The 19,812-nt window shown below is 45.3% G+C and overlaps 1 protein-coding gene and 1 non-coding gene across 4 annotated transcripts in view; both read right to left on the bottom strand.

The window, feature by feature from the left end:
• Nucleotides 1-19,234, bottom strand: part of LOC102266393 (F-box/WD repeat-containing protein 12) — a 34,173-nt gene extending 14,939 nt beyond the window's left edge. The window contains exons 1-5 of one of the 3 annotated variants that reach the window (XM_070375202.1): nucleotides 19,097-19,234; nucleotides 16,007-16,044; nucleotides 11,947-12,072; nucleotides 11,407-11,525; nucleotides 7,491-7,700 (exon numbers count right to left, since the gene is read on the bottom strand). In XM_070375202.1, coding sequence (XP_070231303.1) covers nucleotides 7,491-7,700; nucleotides 11,407-11,525; nucleotides 11,947-12,072; nucleotides 16,007-16,044; nucleotides 19,097-19,164 — 561 coding nt within the window. In that variant the 5' untranslated portion in view covers nucleotides 19,165-19,234. Of the gene's footprint in view, nucleotides 1-7,490; nucleotides 7,701-11,406; nucleotides 11,526-11,946; nucleotides 12,108-16,006; nucleotides 16,045-19,096 lie in introns of all 3 variants that reach the window. The other 2 variants (XM_005904078.3, XM_070375203.1) reach the window with 2 other exon arrangements.
• On the bottom strand, nucleotides 5,773-5,844 carry TRNAW-CCA (transfer RNA tryptophan (anticodon CCA)). The gene has a single exon. It is a non-coding gene; the product is annotated as a tRNA-Trp (tRNA).
• Nucleotides 19,235-19,812: the final 578 nt, after the last annotated feature.

Below are 19,812 nucleotides of genomic sequence, written 5' to 3' on the forward strand. Positions count from 1 at the left end.
CCAGGAAGCAGTGTTACAGAAATTGATGAGCTCACTGGAAAAATTTTATGGAAACAGATATATTTTCAAAGAAAGGAAATGTGGGAGGTCATGACTTAACTAAAATCTGTGGGAAACAAGATCCCATGTGACTGTCATCAGGACAGACATACAGATCAGTGGAGACTGACCCACAAGTTTGACATAGAACACCCATGACACATTTGGTCAGCTGATATTTTGACAAAACGAAGGTGATAATGTAATTGGATGAAGAAAGTATGGTCTTTCCTGTGAGTTTTGGATGACCATTTGTAAGTAAAAATGAACCCTGATGCTGACCCTGCACACAAATGTAATTTAACTTGAAATGAGCCAATGACCTAACCACTTCCAAATAAACCGTGGAATGTATAAAAAGTCACACAAAGCTGAGTCAAGGTGTCAGGGTGCTGGATTCTCATTTGAGGGCCCATTCAGGTCACTGTGGCTGCAGGACTGAGGTTTCCCTGCCCACTGGTTGGCAGCAGAGACCATCCCTGTTCCAGGCCCACCAACAACCTGGCAGCCAGCACAGGAGGCCCCCATGCCCTCACCCTCTGTGTCTCTGACTTCCTCTTCTGTGACCAGCCAGAGAAAATGCTTGGCCTTTAAAGCGCCCACGGAACTAGAGTGGGCCTGCCCAGATCATCTCTCTTTAACCAGGTAACAGCAATGTCTCATGATGCATGTAGCTTTGACCATTTCTCCTTGAAATTCTACACATTATTTTTCAATATATATTTTAGGCCATATTCTAAAATGCATTCAAAATTAGCCCTGGGATTTTCCTGGTGGTCTAGTAGTTAAGATTTTGCACTCCTAATGCAGGGGACACAGGTTTGATCCCTGGTCAGGGAACTAAGATCCCGAAAGCCACTCCAAAAACACAAGGCCAAAAAAAAAAATTAGTCTTGCTGTATCTTCCCAGGAGGCTTACCTAATTCTTATTCTGATATAAGATCCCTAAGATCCAGGAAAGACTTTCATCTTCCAGTCTTCTCGTCTAACATAATTAGCTGTATCAGCTTGCCTCTGGTAACATCTCTAATGCCTATCATTTTCCCATCATTTTAATTCCTTAAGTGTTCTGTTTTAGAGGAGTCTTGTATTAGTTTCCTTTGGGTGCAGTAGTAAGACAGGGTGGCTTATAAAAACAAAAAATGTATTCTCTCACAGTTCTAGAGGGCAGAGGCCCCAAATCAAGATGCCAGCAGGGCTCTGCTTCCTCTGAAGGAAGACCAGAGCCAGTCATTCCTCCCTACTCCCTCAAGCCATTTCCAGAGCTGACTCCTAGAAGCCCGCTCTGCTCTCCCAGGGAGGTCTGATAATGAAACCAATGAATCTTTTTACATCCCCTCAGAGCATGTGTGGCATCATGAGTTCTCATGATAATGAGAACTAAAAATGCTGCCTGCCATATATGTAAACAAAGGATGTTGCAGCCATTAAGCATCACATTACCGCCACCCGCAATGGTGAGCTCTGAGGGGACTCGGGATGTGAAAACACAGGATACTGGCCCCAGACAGTGAAGGTTCATAAAATGAAAGTGTAAGTTGCTCAGTCATGTCCGACTGTTTGCGACCCCATGGACTATACAGCCCATGGAATTCTCCAGGCTAGAATACTGGAGTGGGTAGCCTTTCCCTTCTCCAGGGGACGTTCCCAACCCAGGGATCGAACCCAGGTCTCCCACATTGCAGGCGGATTCTTTACCAGCTGAGCCACAAGGGAAGCCCACATCAAAAGAAGGTACGTATCAAAGGAACAATTCAGTAAGCCCAGACTCTTGCATTTTCCCATACATAAAAGAGTGTTAAATTCCTTAACTTGAGATATCATATCTGGTTTTCTTTAATTAACAGTAATCTTTTGATGTTCCAACCACCTGGTCATTTATTGCAAAAAAAATCCTATATATCCTGGGTCCCCACCCTTGCCTCTTCCGAACAGTTTTCTTAAGGTCATCTGAAATGCTCTATCTTCAGAAAGTCCTGCTGAATAAAACAAAACTCTCAGCTTCTAGGTTGTGCTTTTGTTTTTCTTTTCCAGTTGACAATTACCAAGCCAAACTTTGGGTTGGGTTGATCCTGCCCCTAGAGGGAAACCACAAGACACATTGATCTTCCTCTTATGATTTAGAAGCTATTTGCTGTATACTATTTTGGGAATTAGGTGAGAGATAACTGTTTGCAAACTGCCTCATAAAGTATATGACTAATTTCGTACATTTAATCTCGGACAGTTCAAGGAGCTTAGTAGACCTAGTTCCTCATAACCTTCTCCTAACCTAAATGGTGAAGTCATTCATTTTATTTCTACATATAAAATCCACAAGGCATTGTTTCTGCTGCTTTATACAGGATATTCGTTTAGATTTCCTAAGATTTACCATGGTTCTTGCTCAAAATTCTTTCCTGCTCCTTCTGAAAGTTCACCTATGATCATTCTCCCACTGCCTGAAGCAGTCTCATTACTATTACACTTAAGGTAGTTTTATTTCCCCTCACTGCTATTAAATAGATCTGTCTTAGTCTTCAATTATCTCAGTTCACTCTGATAGGTCTATGTGCAAATTTATTTTTATTTACCTTACTCGGGGTTTGCAGGACCTTCTTGACCTTCATTGATTAATGTCCTCAGTCTATTTCGGAAAAATGTCTACCATCTTGTCAAATGTTTCTTATGCTCCCACCCCCACCCCACCCCCCAGCTTGATAGGGAAAGAGTAAAGGGACAACGTAGGTCATAAAATAGTTAACTCCCACTAGGGGATTGTAAGTTTTAAAAATTGGACCCTGAAGAAGGAAATGGCAACCCTCTCCAGTACTCTTGCCTGGAGAATCCCTTGGACAGAGGAGCCTGGTGGGCTACAGTCCATGGGGTCGCAAGAGTCGGATACGACTGAGCGACTGACACACACACACAACTGAGATACTTGATGGTGCAAGGGCACACTTTCTCTACTCTCCCATCTCCTGCAGGAAGCAGGATGGGGCAGGCAGGACCTGGGAGGCAGGGTGACTCCCCCCACCCCCATCCCTTCTGGAAGTCTTAGGGCCTCAGTGCCTGCAACAGCTGGCCTTGGGCAAATAAAAGACTAAGTTGTTTACTGGAAAAAATAAATAAATAAATAAAAATTGGGGAGACCCCTGGGAGTTAATGATCACTCAAGAAAGCAAATTTGGATAACCTCAAAACCAAGTTGGCTTGCTTAGCGACAGAAGCATGACATGCCCCAAAACTGCAAACCACTGGTGGCACGAGACCACATCCTGCCCAGGGAGCTCAGTCAGCTGATGATGCCTAGGGCATGCTCTCTGCACACATGAAACAGTACCTGTGGACTTAGATGGACCACATAGGGACAAGAAAACTCCCCTGCTCAACCTGGAGGAGGAACTCATGATGGAAGCGTGACATCTATCAAGAAAGACAAAGATCTCCTCCTCCTCACTTTTCCTTTGATTATAAAACTAGCCCACTAAGTTCTCAGGACACAGCGCTCTCTTGCCCATTTGCTTGTAAGCCTCACAAGCACCCTTTTCTAATAAATCACTTATCACTTCACCCTTCGCTGGATTCTTTCCACGTGGAGACATAAAAGATGAGGGCTCTTTGGAGCCCCATGAAATGGCACTACATGGTTTCACCCTGACTCACCTACTCCTAAGATATCAAATGAACAAATACTAAACTTTTTCATGGGTCCTTTATGGCCTTGCTACTCCAAGTGTGGTCTGTGACCTGACGGCATCAATATCCTCAAGAAGCTCCTAAAAAACTCAGAAATCTCAGGTATTCCCAGGGACCCACTCAATCAGAATCTTCATTTCAACAAGGTCCACAGGCAAATAACATCCCATTCAAGTCTGAGAAGCACTCGTCTCTGTCTCTCAGCCTCTCTTCCACATTTACCACTCCTGATATCCCCATTGCATTCTACAGAATTACGTTTATCTTCCAGTTCACTAATTCTTCTATAATCTTAACTTCTTAATTGATGTACATAACACAGAAAATTGCACCAAACATAAACATAAGAGCTCAGTAAATTATTACAAAGTAAATACTCATATCACCACCCATGGCTTCCATGTCTTGGCTATTGTAAACAGTGCTGCAGTGAACATTAGGATACATGTGTTCTTTTGGATAATGGTTTTCTCCAGGTGTATGCCCAAGAGTGGAATTGCTCGATCGTATTTTAAGTTGTAAGTTTTTTAAGGAACCTCCATACTGTTCTCCATAGTGGCTGTGACAATTCACATTCCCACCAATACTGTAGGAGAGTTCCTTTTTCTCCACACCCTCTCCAGCATTTATTGTTTGTAGACTTTTTGATGATGGCTATTTTGACTGGTTTGAGGTGATATGTCACTACTTTTGATTTATATTTCTCTGATAATTAGTGATACTGAGTACCTTATCATGTGCTTTTTGGCCTTTACAATGTCTTCTTTGGAGAAATGTCTATTTAGGTCTTCTGCTCATTTTCTGATTGTTTTATATATATATATGAGAGAGACAGAGAGCGAGCTCCATGAGCTGTTTGCATATTTGGGGGATTATTCTCCCATTCTTTGGGCTCTTTGTTCATTTTGTTGATAATTTCCTTTGTTGTGCAGAAGCTTTTAAGTTTAATTTTTGTTTACTGTTGTTTTTATTTTCATTACTCTAGAAGCTGAATCCAAAAGGATCTTGCTGCGATTTATGTCAGAGTGTTCTGCCTGTTTTCCTCTTAAGAATTTTATAGAGTCTGGCCTTACAGTTAGGGCTTTGATTCATTTTCAGTTTATTTTTGTGTATGGTGTTAGGGACTGTTCTAATTCCATTATTTTATTGAAGAGACTGTCTTTTTTCCTCTGTATATTCTTGCCTACTTTGTCATAGATTAACTGACCATTGGTGCATGGGTTTGTTCTTGCCTGGAGAATCCCAGGGACGGGAAGCCTAGTGGGCTGCCGTCTATGGGGTCGCACAGAGTCGGACACAACTGAAGTGACTTAGCAGCAGCAGCAGCAGCATAGGTTTATCTCTGGGCTTTCTATTTTGTTCCATTAATCTATATTCTTGTTTCTGTACAAGTCTCATACTATTTTGATTACTGTTGCTTTGCAGTATAGTCTGAAGTCAGGGAATCTGATTCCTCCAGCTCCCTTTTTCTTTTTCAAGATTACTTTGACTATTCCAAGATATTCTGTGTTTCTATATAAATTAAAAATTTTTGCTCTAGTTTTGTGAAAAACTGGTAGTTTGCTAAGGATTGTACCAAATCTGTAGATTGCCTTGGTAGGTCATATTATCTTATCTCTACTTATCTCTGAAAGTGAAAGTTGCTCAGTCACGTCCCACTCTTTGCCCATGAACTATCCAGTCCACGGAATTCTCTAGGCCAGAATGCTGGAGTGGGTAGCCTTTCCCTTCTCCAGGGGATCTTCCCAACGCAGGAATAGAACCCAGGTCTCCCATACTGCAGGTGGATTCTTTACCAGCTGAGCCACAAAGGAAGCCCAAGAATATACACCATTAGTAGTTTGGTAAGGACTGGACTGAATCTGTAGATTGCCTTGGGTAGGTCCTGTTATCTTATCACTACTTATCTCTAAGGTGAAGGTGAAGGTTAAGTCTCCCTCAGTCGTGTACAATTCTTTGCGACCCCGTGGACTATAGTCTACCAGGCTTCTCCATTCATGGAATTCTCCAGGCAAGAATACTGGAGTGGGTTACCATTTCCTTCTCCAGGGGATCTTCCCAACCCAGGGATCGAACCCGGATCTCCTGCATTGGAGGCAGATGCTTTAACCTCTGAGCCATCAGGGAAGCCCATTGTCTTAACCACTCCCTCATTTCTAAGGGAGTGCTAAACACTATATTTGAAAAGAGAGGCATGGTGAGTCTTATCTTTCTCTAGAAAGGATTTTCATTTAGTGAAGAAGTGAAGTCGCTCAGTGTCCGACTCTTTGCGACCCCATGGACTGTAGCCTACCAGGCTCCTCTGTCCATGGAATTTTCCAGGCAAGAATACTGGAGTAGGTTGCCATTTCCTTCTAAGTTGCTTCAGTAATGTCTGACTCTGTGTGACCCCAGAGACGGCAGCCCAGCAGGCTTCCCCGTCCCTGGGATTCTCCAGGCAAGAACACTGAAGTGGGTTACCATTTCATTCTCCAATGCATGAAAGTGAAAAGTTAAAGTGAAGTCGCTCAGTCGTTCCCGACTCTTAGCGACCCCATGGACTGCAGCCATTGCAGGCACTGTTTATTTTCAGACCCTCCCCCACAACTCTCAGGTTCCAACATTCGATAACACACCCAATGTAAGAGGCTTCACAGGGCTCCAACCCTTGATGGCCCTGCACTCCAACCTTTATCTACTTGGCTATCTCCCTGCTCAGCTCCTTGGCCTTGGAGTAAACATCTCCAGAACAAAAGCAGCCCCAGTGTTAGGCTCAGCACTTTGCTTTCTGCCATCTTCTGAATCTTGGCCTAGAAACTGTTTGCTATTTTTAGCTCTCTGATTTAATATATATTCTAACTTTCCTAACTGTCCTTCACCAACAATGAAGTGTGAATCATGTGGTCTCTCATTCCCGGAGAGAACTACAGTGGCTTCCTCTTCCTCTTTACAATATATTCTCAAATTGCTCTGGAGGTATTAATTACACTTATTCCAAAGTCTCCTTTAAATAACTACAGAGTTATTTATATGAAATATGTTTCATCAGGTCTTACTGTTTTTGTTCATGAACTTAGTTCCTTTACAGAATTAGTCCTGTTTACATATGAAGCTGTTCCTGGGGGTGTGCTCATCTTGGTATTTGGGAGGCCAGCTTGTTCACACTCTCAAAGACCTCCTTCCCTCCAGGAGGAGGATACTGCCGCCAGGTGAGAGCCACATCCTCGACCTGCCAACTTACACCCACTTTCACCCTTTCTCTCTGGCCAAATGCTCCCTTGCAATACTCAAGAATCACCTCCAAACCAAATGTCCTGGCAACAGAAGGCCTTTATCATCTCAGGCAAATGCTTGCATTCTGTCGAACATGCCTGTTTTCCTTTGAGTTGGGCCCTTGCTGAGACTTGAAAGGGGGAGAGAAGAGTGAGAATGCAGTAATGAGAAGTAACCAGAAGGGAAAGAAAGACTATGAGCAGGACGGGGAGACAGGAAAGCAGGGGCATGTGGACAAGAAAGCACCGGCAGCCCATGGGGCTGGACCTCACTGTGAGAGGGTGAGAGGCTGCAGAGACAGGTCCAGGGAGCAGGCTGTGGCATGTTAGAACTGAAGGGGGATGTGGAGCCTGCCCTCCACACGGCAGGCAAGGAGGAGCGGGGGGACCAAGCAGAATAATGAGGTCACTTGGTCTGCCACGTGGAGGGCCTGGCTTGAGGTGCCACCTGACACGGTGGTCCGGTGCCAGGCCCACAGATGCCGGGAAACAGGAGAGGCTCCTAGGAGCCAGGTTACTCACCAGCAAGAGGGGACCCTCCGGAATGTCACAGGCCTCCAATGCAGATGAATACATGGGCAGCAAGAAGGCGGCTTTCTCACACCCATTCTCTGCTTCCCATACTTTGATCAGTCCCCGCTCATCCACAGTGACCACCAGTTGCAGTCGAGGGTAGGCCACCAGATTCACCAGAGCAGCAGACTGTACAGGGCTCGACCAGAGCTCCATGCCCTGGGCAACAACAAAATGAATATAACAACTCACACAGGGCTCATTTATTTCCTAAACACTTATTGGTTTCATTCATTCAACCATCACCCAGGGCACACTGGGGACATGCAGGATGAGAGGTGTGATCCCCATCCTCACAGGATGCACAGCACAATATGGGATACAACACAAAAGCAATGTTCCCCTGGACTTCCCTGGTGGCCCAGTGGTTAAGAATCTGCCTGCCAATGCAGAGAAGATGGGTTTGATTCCTGGTCCAGGAAGATTCCACATGCCGTAGAGAAACTAAGCTCGCGTGCCCCAACTACTGAAGTCTGTGCACCCTTAGAGCCTGCCTGGCAACAAGAGAAAATCATGCAGTGCTGAAGACCCAGCACAGCCAAAAACTAAATAAATAATAAATAAAATTCATTAAAAAAAAAAAAATAAATAACGTTCTACCACAAAGGACACATTTGTCCTAGAGGAGAGCAGTGGCTGAGAGTGGGTGCGGAGACTGCTTGGGGCTAGAGCCATGGCCAGAAGGACTAAAGGTGGGGTCTGGGGTGCACACTGGGATGTCTGAAGCACTACCAGTGGTCAACTATGGCTTAACTGAGGAAGGCTGGGCAGGGAGGCAGGACCAACGCTACCCTCCACCCTGCCCTGGACTGGAGCTGTACTCAGGACCTGAGTTCCAGAGGGCTGCATACAGAGAACTTCCACACAGAGCATCCCATTTGGTCCCCAGGAAGCCCAAGTTTACAGATAAGCTACTTTAGGCTCATGGATGCAAACAGTTTCTGTTGGGTAACTGCAGCTGCCCTGCTCAGAACATGCCCTTCCCATTGGGGTGCCCAGTGGAGCTACCACGGGCCGGGCCTGGCCAAGGTCCATGCCCTGTCATGGCCATTAGCATAGAGGAGAACAACTGGCCTGAGATGGGCTGACTCCCAGCTCCACGGTCTCTTCCAGGATTCTGAAAGCTAGAAGAGTGAGGTAAAGAGCAGGCCCATGGCACATTAACAAAGGGCATCAGAGAACCAATCCTCTAGCCATTGTTTCAGAGTTTTCCAGAGTTGCGACAAAGTTTTTTCTTTTTCTTTCAATTTGTAGTTATTATGGTCCTTTTTGTATCAGGTGTTATCTTGTTAGCACAATCTTTTCCCAGTCATGATATCCCAGTATTCTTCCTTTCTTTTCTTTCTTCCCCCTCATGTCAACATATCAACAGTTGATTTCTGTTGCTGGAACAGCTAATAAGACCATCACTAGTAGAAACTCTGCACCGGTGACTGGCTCATGTCAAATAGGTCTCGGAGACCACACATCACTCCCCAGTGGCCAGTGGTATGGAAGTAGGCAAAGCAGCAGTGAAACTCCCCTTCTCATGTCAGAATCGAAAGCAGTGACCAGGGGAAGAGAGCATGGAAACAGGCTACATATTGCATGACTCCAACGGAATGACTGAACTTTTAAAAAATAAAGTAAGATTGGAGATGTGCTCACAAGAGGGATTAAGATAGGGAATCAGGAAGAATGGATGCAGAGTGGTCTAGCCCTATAATAAACAGACCACAGTAGAGTTCAACCACGGCCTATACCCAAACCCATTTTTGAATTTTAGTTAAAGGAAAAACACAAAGAGCATTTCATGACACTTGAAAACAACATGAAACTCACATTTGAGTGTCCATAAATAGTTACATTGGAACACAGCCACTCCCTTTTGTTTATCTGTTATCTATGGCTGCTTTTGCATTACAGCCACAGAGTTAAGTTGTTGCAGAATCACATGGTTTACAATGCTTAAAATATTTGCTCTCTGGTCTGCTGGCCAGACAAAGAAAAGGTCTTACAGAAAGGTCTGTCGACCCCTGCACCAAAGCTCTTTCAAGTCAAGATCTTTTTGTTTTGGCAACTATGGAACCTCCCAGCCTTTGGGTCTCATTCCTGCCCAAGATCCCTAACCTACTAAGCCTGCAAGGTCTCCTGTCCACAGCCTGAGGCAGGCCTCTTTCAGGGCAACACAACTGCAGTGAGACAGAAACCAGCTACATGCACCCATGGTCACCAGAGACCTTCACTTGGAATTATGTCAAACATCATGGCATATATATGAGGGAAAAAAGCACATGGAAGAGAAAAATCCGTGATAAACAACTGAAAAACTGACTATGGAGGAAAGACATACGATGCAAATAACTGTATCCTTTAAACAAACAAAAATAATAATTATAATCAGAAAATATGAAAGGGTTCCTAGTAATTAAAAATGTTTCTGTAAAGCAGTCAACAGATGCTCTCTAAAGTATACACACCAAGAAACAGAATCTATTAATAAAATATAAAATAAGACCAGAAATCAATAAAGAAGTGGTTACCTTTGGAAGGAAGGGCAATTTTTTTTACTTCTTATAAATTATCTTTTAGTCCCATTTTTCCTTTCATATAAAAGCCTTGATAGTGTTTTATGAAAATCAAAGCAAATTGTAACTACCCAAAACTCATTCCCAAATTGCTCTGCTCCTTTGCCCTCTCACTGCTCCCATCCAGTGCCCCCAACCTTCCTCCCTTTCTGAGTCCCTATCCCAGTTTCTAAAGTCCCTCAGACGGCCTAGTTTGTCATCTGGCATCTGTCAGAATCCTGGGCTGGAGCCCAACTAGGGCTTTCGGACTTACTCATTCACTGGCAGCCAAGCACTCCCATCGCCTAACACGGTTCACACCATTCTCTCTCATGGCTTCTACCATGAAGTCTGGGCAGAGGAGCAACCCCCAAGGCAGGAACAGGGACTCAAAAATGTAGCTACAACACGGACTGAGAAGTCAAGCCCACAGATCAGTCAGGTCTCTGACCACCGTGCCCTGTTCATGGGGGCAATCTGCGGGACGTTAGGTAGGGCTTCCTGGTGCCCTACTCAGGAGTTTGCCCTCTGCTCGCTCTGCACTAAGTTCCCGTGGAAGGAAACTGTCATGTCCAGCAAACCCGAACAACAGCACAAGATGAGCAACCACCTCCCCAAGTCTGTCTACCAATAATGCAAGGCCTAGAGGGACCTCCTTGTCTAGGGTGTTTGAAAACATCAAGCTATCTAGTTTTCCAGGAAAAGATCCATGGGCCCAGGCAGAAGCCCTGGATCTGCTAGGGACCACGTGGTTCAACTCAGATGCCTTTCCTCTCTGTCTCAGTCTAAACCTGTATAAAATTAGGATGATAATAATAATGAATACTGAGAATAATAACGGCTACTGTGGGAATCAAATGAGAAAATGGATAGGAAAGCTTTTTAAGTGCCAACCAAGTCTGAAATTACTAATAGTTATCAAAGTTTTTAACACTTAGTTTGCAAATGGGTGAGTAAAGTTTGCATTATCTGGGCAAAACTGGCATCAGCTCTAATATGGACATCACAAAACTGGGCAAGCCAGCTGCCATCCCCTTGCATGAACAGACTCCATCAGGCACTGTAAAAATGCCCATCTCCCTGAGGCGGGGCAGGACAGTCAAGGGCATTTGCGATCAATCAGACTCAAGCTTGAAGAGTGACCTGGCACAGTGACTGAGCCTCCTGTAGCTCACACTTTCCACTGTACAATGGGACTCCCACACCTCACAAGTTGACTGTGATGTTTAAAGACAAAGAGAATAAAGGCAAAGGGCTGCAAGACTGAGGACACAGCAGAATCCACAGCGCTCATCCTGGCCCCCTCCCAGGCAGCTCACCTCATGCAGATCCCAGGCACGCACGGTGCCATCTGAGGACACGGTGCACACCACGGACTTGTCCCGACCATCAAACCGGTACTCGCTGGTTGAGATGTAGGCCAGATCATCTATCTCTCCTGAAGAAGAACACAGACTTGCCTTGAGCACACATATGGGTGCTCAGGATATGAACACTCAGCTTGGTAGGTGGGACAGTCATCCCTCTTTCTCTCTCAGAAGCAGTGCTGATTCAGGGCACAGCAGTGGACACACAGAGTTAGGGCTTCAGACTTACAACCCGGGTATCATGCCCAGGACTGCCTACCATCCCACTGGTCATGTAACTGTCAACAATTTCCTTATGTTAGTTTCTTTCTACTCTGAAACAGATGTAATGATCTCTGTGAGGATCAAATTATATAGAACAAGTATAGAAACCAGCAAGGGCATATCCTCATTAAGTAGCCCTTTCCAACTAACTGGCTGAAAGACCAAATCCCTGGAGACGTGACCAGGGAAGCCGTGGGAATGTAGAGTTACCACTTTGTCACCCCATACCTTTGTGCCCAGCAAGGGCTCTGCAGGTAAAGTCCTCTGGCCGCCCAGATGCCATTCGGAACTCAAGCTCAGATCGGCGGAGATAGTACTGTTTCCATGTCTGTGTGCCCAGGGTCATCTGGGAGGCTTTACAGGAGGACCAGCGTCTCAGACACAGCTGCCTGAAACACAGGCCCCAGTCCCAGGCAGAAGAGGTGTCATTACAAGGTGCTTTGGCATCAGGAGGCCTAGTTTCAATTCCCAGTTTTAGCATCTATTAACACTAGCCTGGACAACTCATTCTGTCTATGTAGGCCTCAATTTCCTTTGAGGAATCCAGTGCTGAGGTGGGATGCAGGTTTTCCTATACTCACTGAAACTCTGCTTATTCTATCAGAAGTAGCATATCACAGCCTGTGGGCAGAATGAGCATCCAGATTACCTTGTCTGGTCTGCTTAGGACTGAAAGCGAAAGTGAAGTCACTCAGTCATGTCCAATTCTTTACAACCCCATGGACTGCCAGGCTCCTTTACGAGATTTTCCATGCAGGAGTATTGGAGTGGGTTGCCATTTCCTTCTCCAAGGGATCTTCCCAACCCAGGGCTTGAACCCGGGTCTTCTGCATTGCAGGCAGACTCTTTACCATCTAAGCCACTAGGGAATCCCTTTGCATAGGACTGGCCTACATGAAGTAGTTGCGCACACTTAAAAATCAAATTTCACACACAAATCAGGTAAAAGAAGGTTTAGCTATATTGAAATCAAATTACCACCTGATAAAACTTGTCTGGGGCCACAGAGAACTGTCCCCTTCAGACAAGAATGGGCTTTCAGGAAATTCCCTAGCAGTCCAGTGGTCAGGACTCTGCACTTTCACTGCTGAAGACCTTACTTCAGTCTCTGGTTGGGGAACGAGGATCCCACAAGCTGAATGGCACCGTCAAAAAAAAAAGAATCAGCTCCACCACAGCCTTCACCGCTTGTGTCATCTCCTGGACTAAGAAGCTGATTACCAGCTGCCTCACATCATTACTCTCATGCTGTTGATTTTCATTTAGGTGAAATAAGCAGAAAGGGGACTTTCTTGTACACATATGTCAACTTAAACAGTTTGAAAATAAAAACTAGACCAAGAAGACAACGTAGTTTTAAGAAAAAAAGGGAGAAAGCATGTTTCTTTGTGGAAGTGAAGCCTGTTTCTACATTGTTAAGGCCATTATACATAAAACCGTAAGTAGGAACCAAAAGGAATATTCAGAAGAAATAAAACCAAATGATCTGACTAAAAAAGGGCACACTGTCAATACAGTTGAAGTGTGCATATAAGTATATACATCTCTGAAATACAAAGATGTATCAAGTGAAAAAATCAAAACCCTTGGCATCAAAACCTTTCAGATACCAGCTGACAGCAAAACAATCTAATGTGCACAACAGAAATTACATACCTTAAACAAAAGGAAATGTCTGCAGTTTTACTTTTAACCAAAAAACTAATGCTTAGTGTGTTAAAGAAATGGCACAATTTAATTAAAAGGTCAAAGGGGGAAAAAAGGTCATGAAGCATTTTAAAGAAATACCATGAAGTATTTTAAATTAGAATTGGAGTACATATTAAAAACACATGATCAGTTAATCACATTCATTTACTGTGTCCATAAGAATTTCACTGGGCCTGAGGAATTTTGGGGTCTGGTACCCACACAGGCACAGCATCAGAAATGATATGTGCATGTGACAATGCTCCTGGAATGTGTTGTCCCAGAAACAGAAACCCAGTGTTTTTATATGAACATAGGTATAATCTTAAGCAATGACTTTATGCTACAAAGAGTTAACACCAGACACTGAAAAATAATCATCAACCGAAAACCTATCTGTGACTTGGCTTGCAGAAAGCTGAACAATCTGCTTCAGGAACCTGGAGATGCATACAATATGGTGACACATGACATATATGTGGGGGTCAGGTGATAAGCTGCTGCAAAGATTTTTTGAATTGCTGCAAGAAATATACTTACTTTGTTACTCAAAGGGAAATTTCTACCCCAGCTTATCAGTAAAAATGAAAACAAATACTAGGGTTTAGGGTTGGCATTCTACCCATTTCAGTTGTGAGCACTGTACTACAAGTTCAGTTCAATTCAGTTGCTCAGTCTTGTCCGACTCTTTGCGACTCCATGGGCTGCAGCATACCAAGCCTCCCTGTCCATCATCAACTCCTGGAGTTTACCCAAACTCATGTCCATTGAGTCGGTGATGCCATCCAACCATCTCATCCTCTGTCGTTCCCTTCTCCTCCCACCTTCAATTTTTCCCAGCATCAGGGTCTTTTCTAATGAGCCAGTTCTTCGCATCAGGTAGCCAAAGTAGTGGAGTTTCAGTTTTAGCATCAGGCTTTCCAATGAATATTCAGGACTGATTTCCTTTAGGATGGACTGGTTGGATCTCCTTGCAGTCCAGGGGACTCTTAAGAGTGTTCTACAACACCACAGTTCAAAAGCATCAATTTTTCGGCACTCAGCTTTCTTTATAGTCCAACTCTCACATCCATACATGACCACTGGAAAAACCATAGCTTTGACTAAACAGACCTTTGTTGACAAAGTAATGTCTCTGCTTTTTAGCATGCTGTCTAGGTTGGTCATAACTTTTCTTCCAAGGAGCCAAGCGTCTTTTAATTTCATGGCTGCAGTCACCATCTGCACTGATTTTGGCCCAAAAAAAGTCTCTCACTGTTTCCACCATTTCCCCATCTATTTACCATGAACTGATGGGACCGGATGCCATGATCTTACTTTTCTGAATGTTGAGTTTTAAGTCAACTTTTTCACTCTCCTCTTTCACTTTCATCAAGAGGCTCTTTAGTTCTTTTTCACTTTCTGCCATAAGGGTGGTGTCATCTGCATATCTGAGGTTATTGATATTTCTCCCGGCAATCTTGATTCCAGCTTTTACTTCTTCCAGCCCAGCGTTTCTCATGATGTACTCTGCATAGAAGTTAAATAAGCACGGTGACAATATACAGTCTTGCTGTACTCCTTTCCCAATTTGGAACCAGTCTGAATTTCCATGTCCAGTTCTAACTGCTGCTTCCTGCATACAGGTTTCTCAAGAGGCAGATCAGGTGGTCTGGTATTCCCATCTCTTTCAGAATTTTCCACAGTTTATTGTGATCCACACAGAATAAACCACACACAATTCTGGCCTTGGAGTACAGAATGAAGCAAGAGAACGCATTGGTCATAGCAAACATCCTCTTCCAACAACATAAGAGAAGATTCTACACATGGACATCACCAGATGGTCAACACCGAAATCAGATGGATTATATTCTTTGCAGCCAAAGATAGAGAAGCTCTATACAGTCAGCAAAAACAAGACTGGGAGCTGACTGTGGCTCTGATCATGAACTCCTTATTGTTAAATTCAGACTTAAATTGAAGAAAGTAGGGAAAACCACTAGATCATTCAGGTATGACCTAAATCAAATCCCTTATGACTATACTAAAGTGGAAGTGAGAAATAGATTTAAAGGACTAGATCTGATAGAGTGCCTGATGATGCCTGATGAATTATGGACAGAGGTTTGTGACACTATACAGGAGACAGGAATCAAGACCATCCCCATGGAAAAGAAATGCAAAAAGGCAAAATGGCTGTCTGAGGAGGCCTTACAAATAGCTGTGAAAAGAAGAGAAGTAAAAAGCAAAGGAGAAAAGGAAAGACATACACATTTGAACAATGCCATTACAGCAAAGATGAAATCAAAATGGCTTATCTGTCCATCAATTTGTCTATCAGCCAGCTGCATTCAATCTGTTATACACATCTGCCCCTGAGTTTGGTACCCCCGCCCCTAATATTAACCTCCAATTGATTAATAAACTCTCTTTTATTTCAATATACTATTAAAGAAAAGTCTTATTCTCCAAGTAGGGAGGAGTTTCCTGCTGGTAGGGGCTGTGGTTTGTCTGTTCCTGTCTCCTTAACAGAAATGCAGTGAGTGCTAAAAAGGGCCACCCCGCTCTTCTTCAAGGCATACTCTTTCCTGAGAGGCCTGGTTTTTCCTTCACTCACCTCCACAGTTCCTTGGTCCTTGAAGCCTCATTCCAGACCTAGAAAAGGAGGAGAGAGAAGACAGTCATCTGTTCAGTCAGCAAGCAATCAGTGACTAGCCTGCCAGGCCCTGTGGAGGTGACAGAGTGCTGAATGAGATCCAGTACTGGCATTCAAGAACACTCACCCTGAGGTGACATATTCAGACAATCAAATAAAACCCACCAAATGACGAATGAGGAAGGAAAAAGAATGACCAACTCAACTGGGGCCAAGAGGTTCAGAAGAAATGATGGATCAAGCCCTGAAGGATGTCCTCTTAAGTGGCTGTCCTCTAATAAAATGCCTGAAGCAATTTCAGGGAGAGCCATCCACCTCGGCAAAGATTCACAAGTGTGAAAAAGATGATGAGCAGGTTGCCTTCATCAGAACACAGAGAAAGGAGCTGGAGACAGGCTTAGACCAACTCTTGGAAGGGCAAAAACAGTGAGAAGTCACTTGAGAATTGTAAATGGCAGAGCGACATGCCAAACTGTTTCAGGAAGGTCACTAGATGCTATGAGAAGGAAGAACTGAAGAACGCAGAGCAGCAGGGCCCATAAGAAGGCTGCTGCAATGGAGTAAATTAAGGCCCTGGCTAAAGAGATGTCCCAGAGATGTCAAGGTGGCAGAATGGACTCCTATCTGGGGAGGGTACATAGGCCCTATTCCCACAAACTGCTATCTGCAGAAATGTCTGGAAGAGGCTCAGGTGGCCCCGGACAGGATCAGAGTGCCATGCTTCCCTCTCCCTCAGGCCACACCTGCATCCTGGAACCTCCTGGCCTCTCTAGCTGGGCCACCCTGGATTCAGGAGCCTACCCATCCTCATGAAAACCACTCGGGAGCTTTCTGTGGCCGAGACCTACTGAGGCTCCCTTCCAGATATGTGGCTTACCAGGCCCTGGTAGAAGTAACAACCTTCCTGTCTGAGCCCAGGCTCCTACTTCTGCCGCCCTCACTCATCCAAGTTCAAAAATTTCAGCCTTTAACAAGTCCTTTTGGAGACTTCCCTGGTAGTCCAGGCACTAAGACACTGTACTGCCAATGCAGGGGCCTGGCTTTGATCCCTGATCAGGGAACTAGATCCTGCATGCTGCAATGAAAATGGAAGATTCTGTGTGTGACAACTGAGAACCAGTTTAGCCAAATTAAAAAAAAAAGGAAGTTTTTTTGGCTGGAAGGAATGTAAAGTTGATATTTTGCAAAGATCAAACCTGACAAGATTATCCATTCTCCTTTTACACAGTTCCCAGTTCAAAACCCAACTGAGATCTTATTTCCCTAATATTTATAATCCCTAATAATTATAAAATGTAATGAAACCTACAAAATAAATGCTACCCACCTTTGGGCTTCCCTGGTGGCTCAGATGGTAAAGAATCTACCTGCAATGCAGGAGACCTGGGTTTTATCCCTGGGTCAGGAAGATTCCCTGGAGAAGCGAATGGCTATCCACTCCAGTATTCTTACCTGGAGAATTTCATGGACAGAGGAGTCTGGCAGGCTACAGTCCATAGGGTCGCAGAAGAGTAGACACAACTGAGCAACATTTTCACTAACATTTTCACTTTCAAGTCCTCTGAGAATCTCTCTGTTAGAACCTGACCTTCATGATGACACTGTGAGGCAGGGTCTACTGACCTCATTTTACCTAACAGGGGAACCAGAACCTAGAGAATCTGCTACTATCAAAGGGTAAAAGGCACCTCCCTTTCTAAATCTGTTGGGGGACTACCTGGGTGACCTCAGCCAACGTGCTCACTACCTGATACTCATTTTCCTTACTGGTGTGTGTGCATGCTAAGTTGCTTCAGTCTCGTCTGACTCTTTGTGACCCCATGGACCATAGCCCACTAGGCTCCTTCCTCCATGGGATTCTCCCCAAAAGAATATTGGAGTGGGTTGCCATTTCCTCCTCAAGGGGATCTTCCTGACCCAGGGATGAAACCCACGTCCCTGACCAAGTACAGTCACTTGCATTGTTAGGCGGGTTCTTTACCACTAGCGCCACCTGGGAAGCCTAATACCTTACTGGTGCAACTGGGGATAACAACCCAGGATTGTTACTCTACACATTTAAATTGTAATTACACAAAGAGGTAAAGGTCTGTCTGTTTACCTTTTGTAAAGTGATACAATAATGTATTTTTAAAAGTGAAGAAATTATTTCACTCAACAAACATTTACTGAGGACCCTAAATATCAAGGGGGTTGAGATGGTTGGATGGCATCACCGATTCAATGGACATGAATTTAGGCAAACTCTGGGAGATGGTCAGCAACAGAGATGCCTGGCGTGTTGCAGTCCATGGGGTCGTAAAGAGTGAGACACGACTTGGCGTGACTGAACAATTAAATATCAAGCCATATACTGAGTGTATACACACAATGATTATACAGTGATTTTATACACAGTGATGCAAGAAACAAGTTCCCCACTCTTAGAAATGAGTCCAGTGGGGGTGGGGGGTGAGGAGCAGATATTTAACAAATAACACTGTACGATCATGTGGTTACAGCTGTGCTGATGGAGCGCACAGAGGAGAAAGCGCTCAGAACACGTGTAACATGCGCAGAAGCGCAGACCAGACTACCACATTCAACAGGCACTTAGGGAACACAGCCAGAATGAGAGTTCGACTGGCTGAGAAGGGGTAGCCCGAGTCTGCAGGAGGAGGTGCCACTCACAGGGAGAGCAAGGATTTCCGGGCAGGCCCCATAAGGGAACTTTCAGAACATTCCAGAAGAGGCGGGATCTCTAAGTCAATCTTGGGGTGAACTCTGTTCACAGGTACCCAGCGCAGGTCAACCCAACAGGAGCTCTGGACACACTCTAGACAGATGGAGGGACGGAGGAGTAACAGGCTTTCTGAGCGACCCCTTAAAACGCTGAGGAGGTCATCACCCCGGGGGCCACGAGCGTCCTCTGCTAATTCCGGGCGGATTCAGGACCGCCGCACGCTCCCTCCCAGATTTGGGAAACTGAGGCCTAGAGGGAACGGACCAACCGTGGACACGCCAGAGACCATGAGCCCAGCCCTGCCTCCCACCTGGGACGGGACTCACTACCTTGTCCACTTGGGCGGCGCACAGCAGGTCGCGAGCCTCCAAGAAGGAAAAGACGTGCAACAGTTCATGCAAACCCAACTGCGGTTCCATGGCGCCCGCCGCCCAGGACGCCGGGTTGGGCCACGCCTTCGCTGTGCTTCCGCCCCCCACGGCCGAGCCCCGCCCCCGACGGCCGAGCCCCGCCCCTCAAGCTGAACCTCTTTCCGCAGGCCGCGCCCCGCCCAGCCCGCCGGCTTCCGCCCGGCTGGCATAATTCTTGCCGAGCAGCGGTGCTGTTGCTCCTTACAGTAATAGCACGCCGGATCCGCTTCTGTTAGTCTTCATCTGGCTTTTGAGCTTCCCCTTGGCACTTGCTCTTGTCCTGACAGTAGCCCAGAACCTCGCTCACCCTCTTATACTGACATTCATCCTCGTTCTGACCTTCGCCCTTGCACTGACCCTTACACTGGAACTTGTGGTGCCCCTGCACCAAGTACCTCCTGAGCCCTTGCCCTGGTGCTGGCCCTTATCCAGACCTTGTACCTTTTCTTCAGCCTCACCCTAATCATCGCGCTTGACCTCATTAGCATCTGACATCTACCCCACCCCTATTCTTACCCTCACTTGATCCTGACACACCCTAACATTCCTTCACCCTGACTTTTGCCCTAGCCATGACTCTTGCCTTCACAATCACCTTCACAGAGACCCCCAGCCTCCCTCTTACCCTGGCACTG

The sequence above is a fragment of the Bos mutus genome, chromosome 8 (genome assembly GCF_027580195.1).
Source record: "Bos mutus isolate GX-2022 chromosome 8, NWIPB_WYAK_1.1, whole genome shotgun sequence".
NCBI lineage: Eukaryota > Metazoa > Chordata > Mammalia > Artiodactyla > Bovidae > Bos > Bos mutus.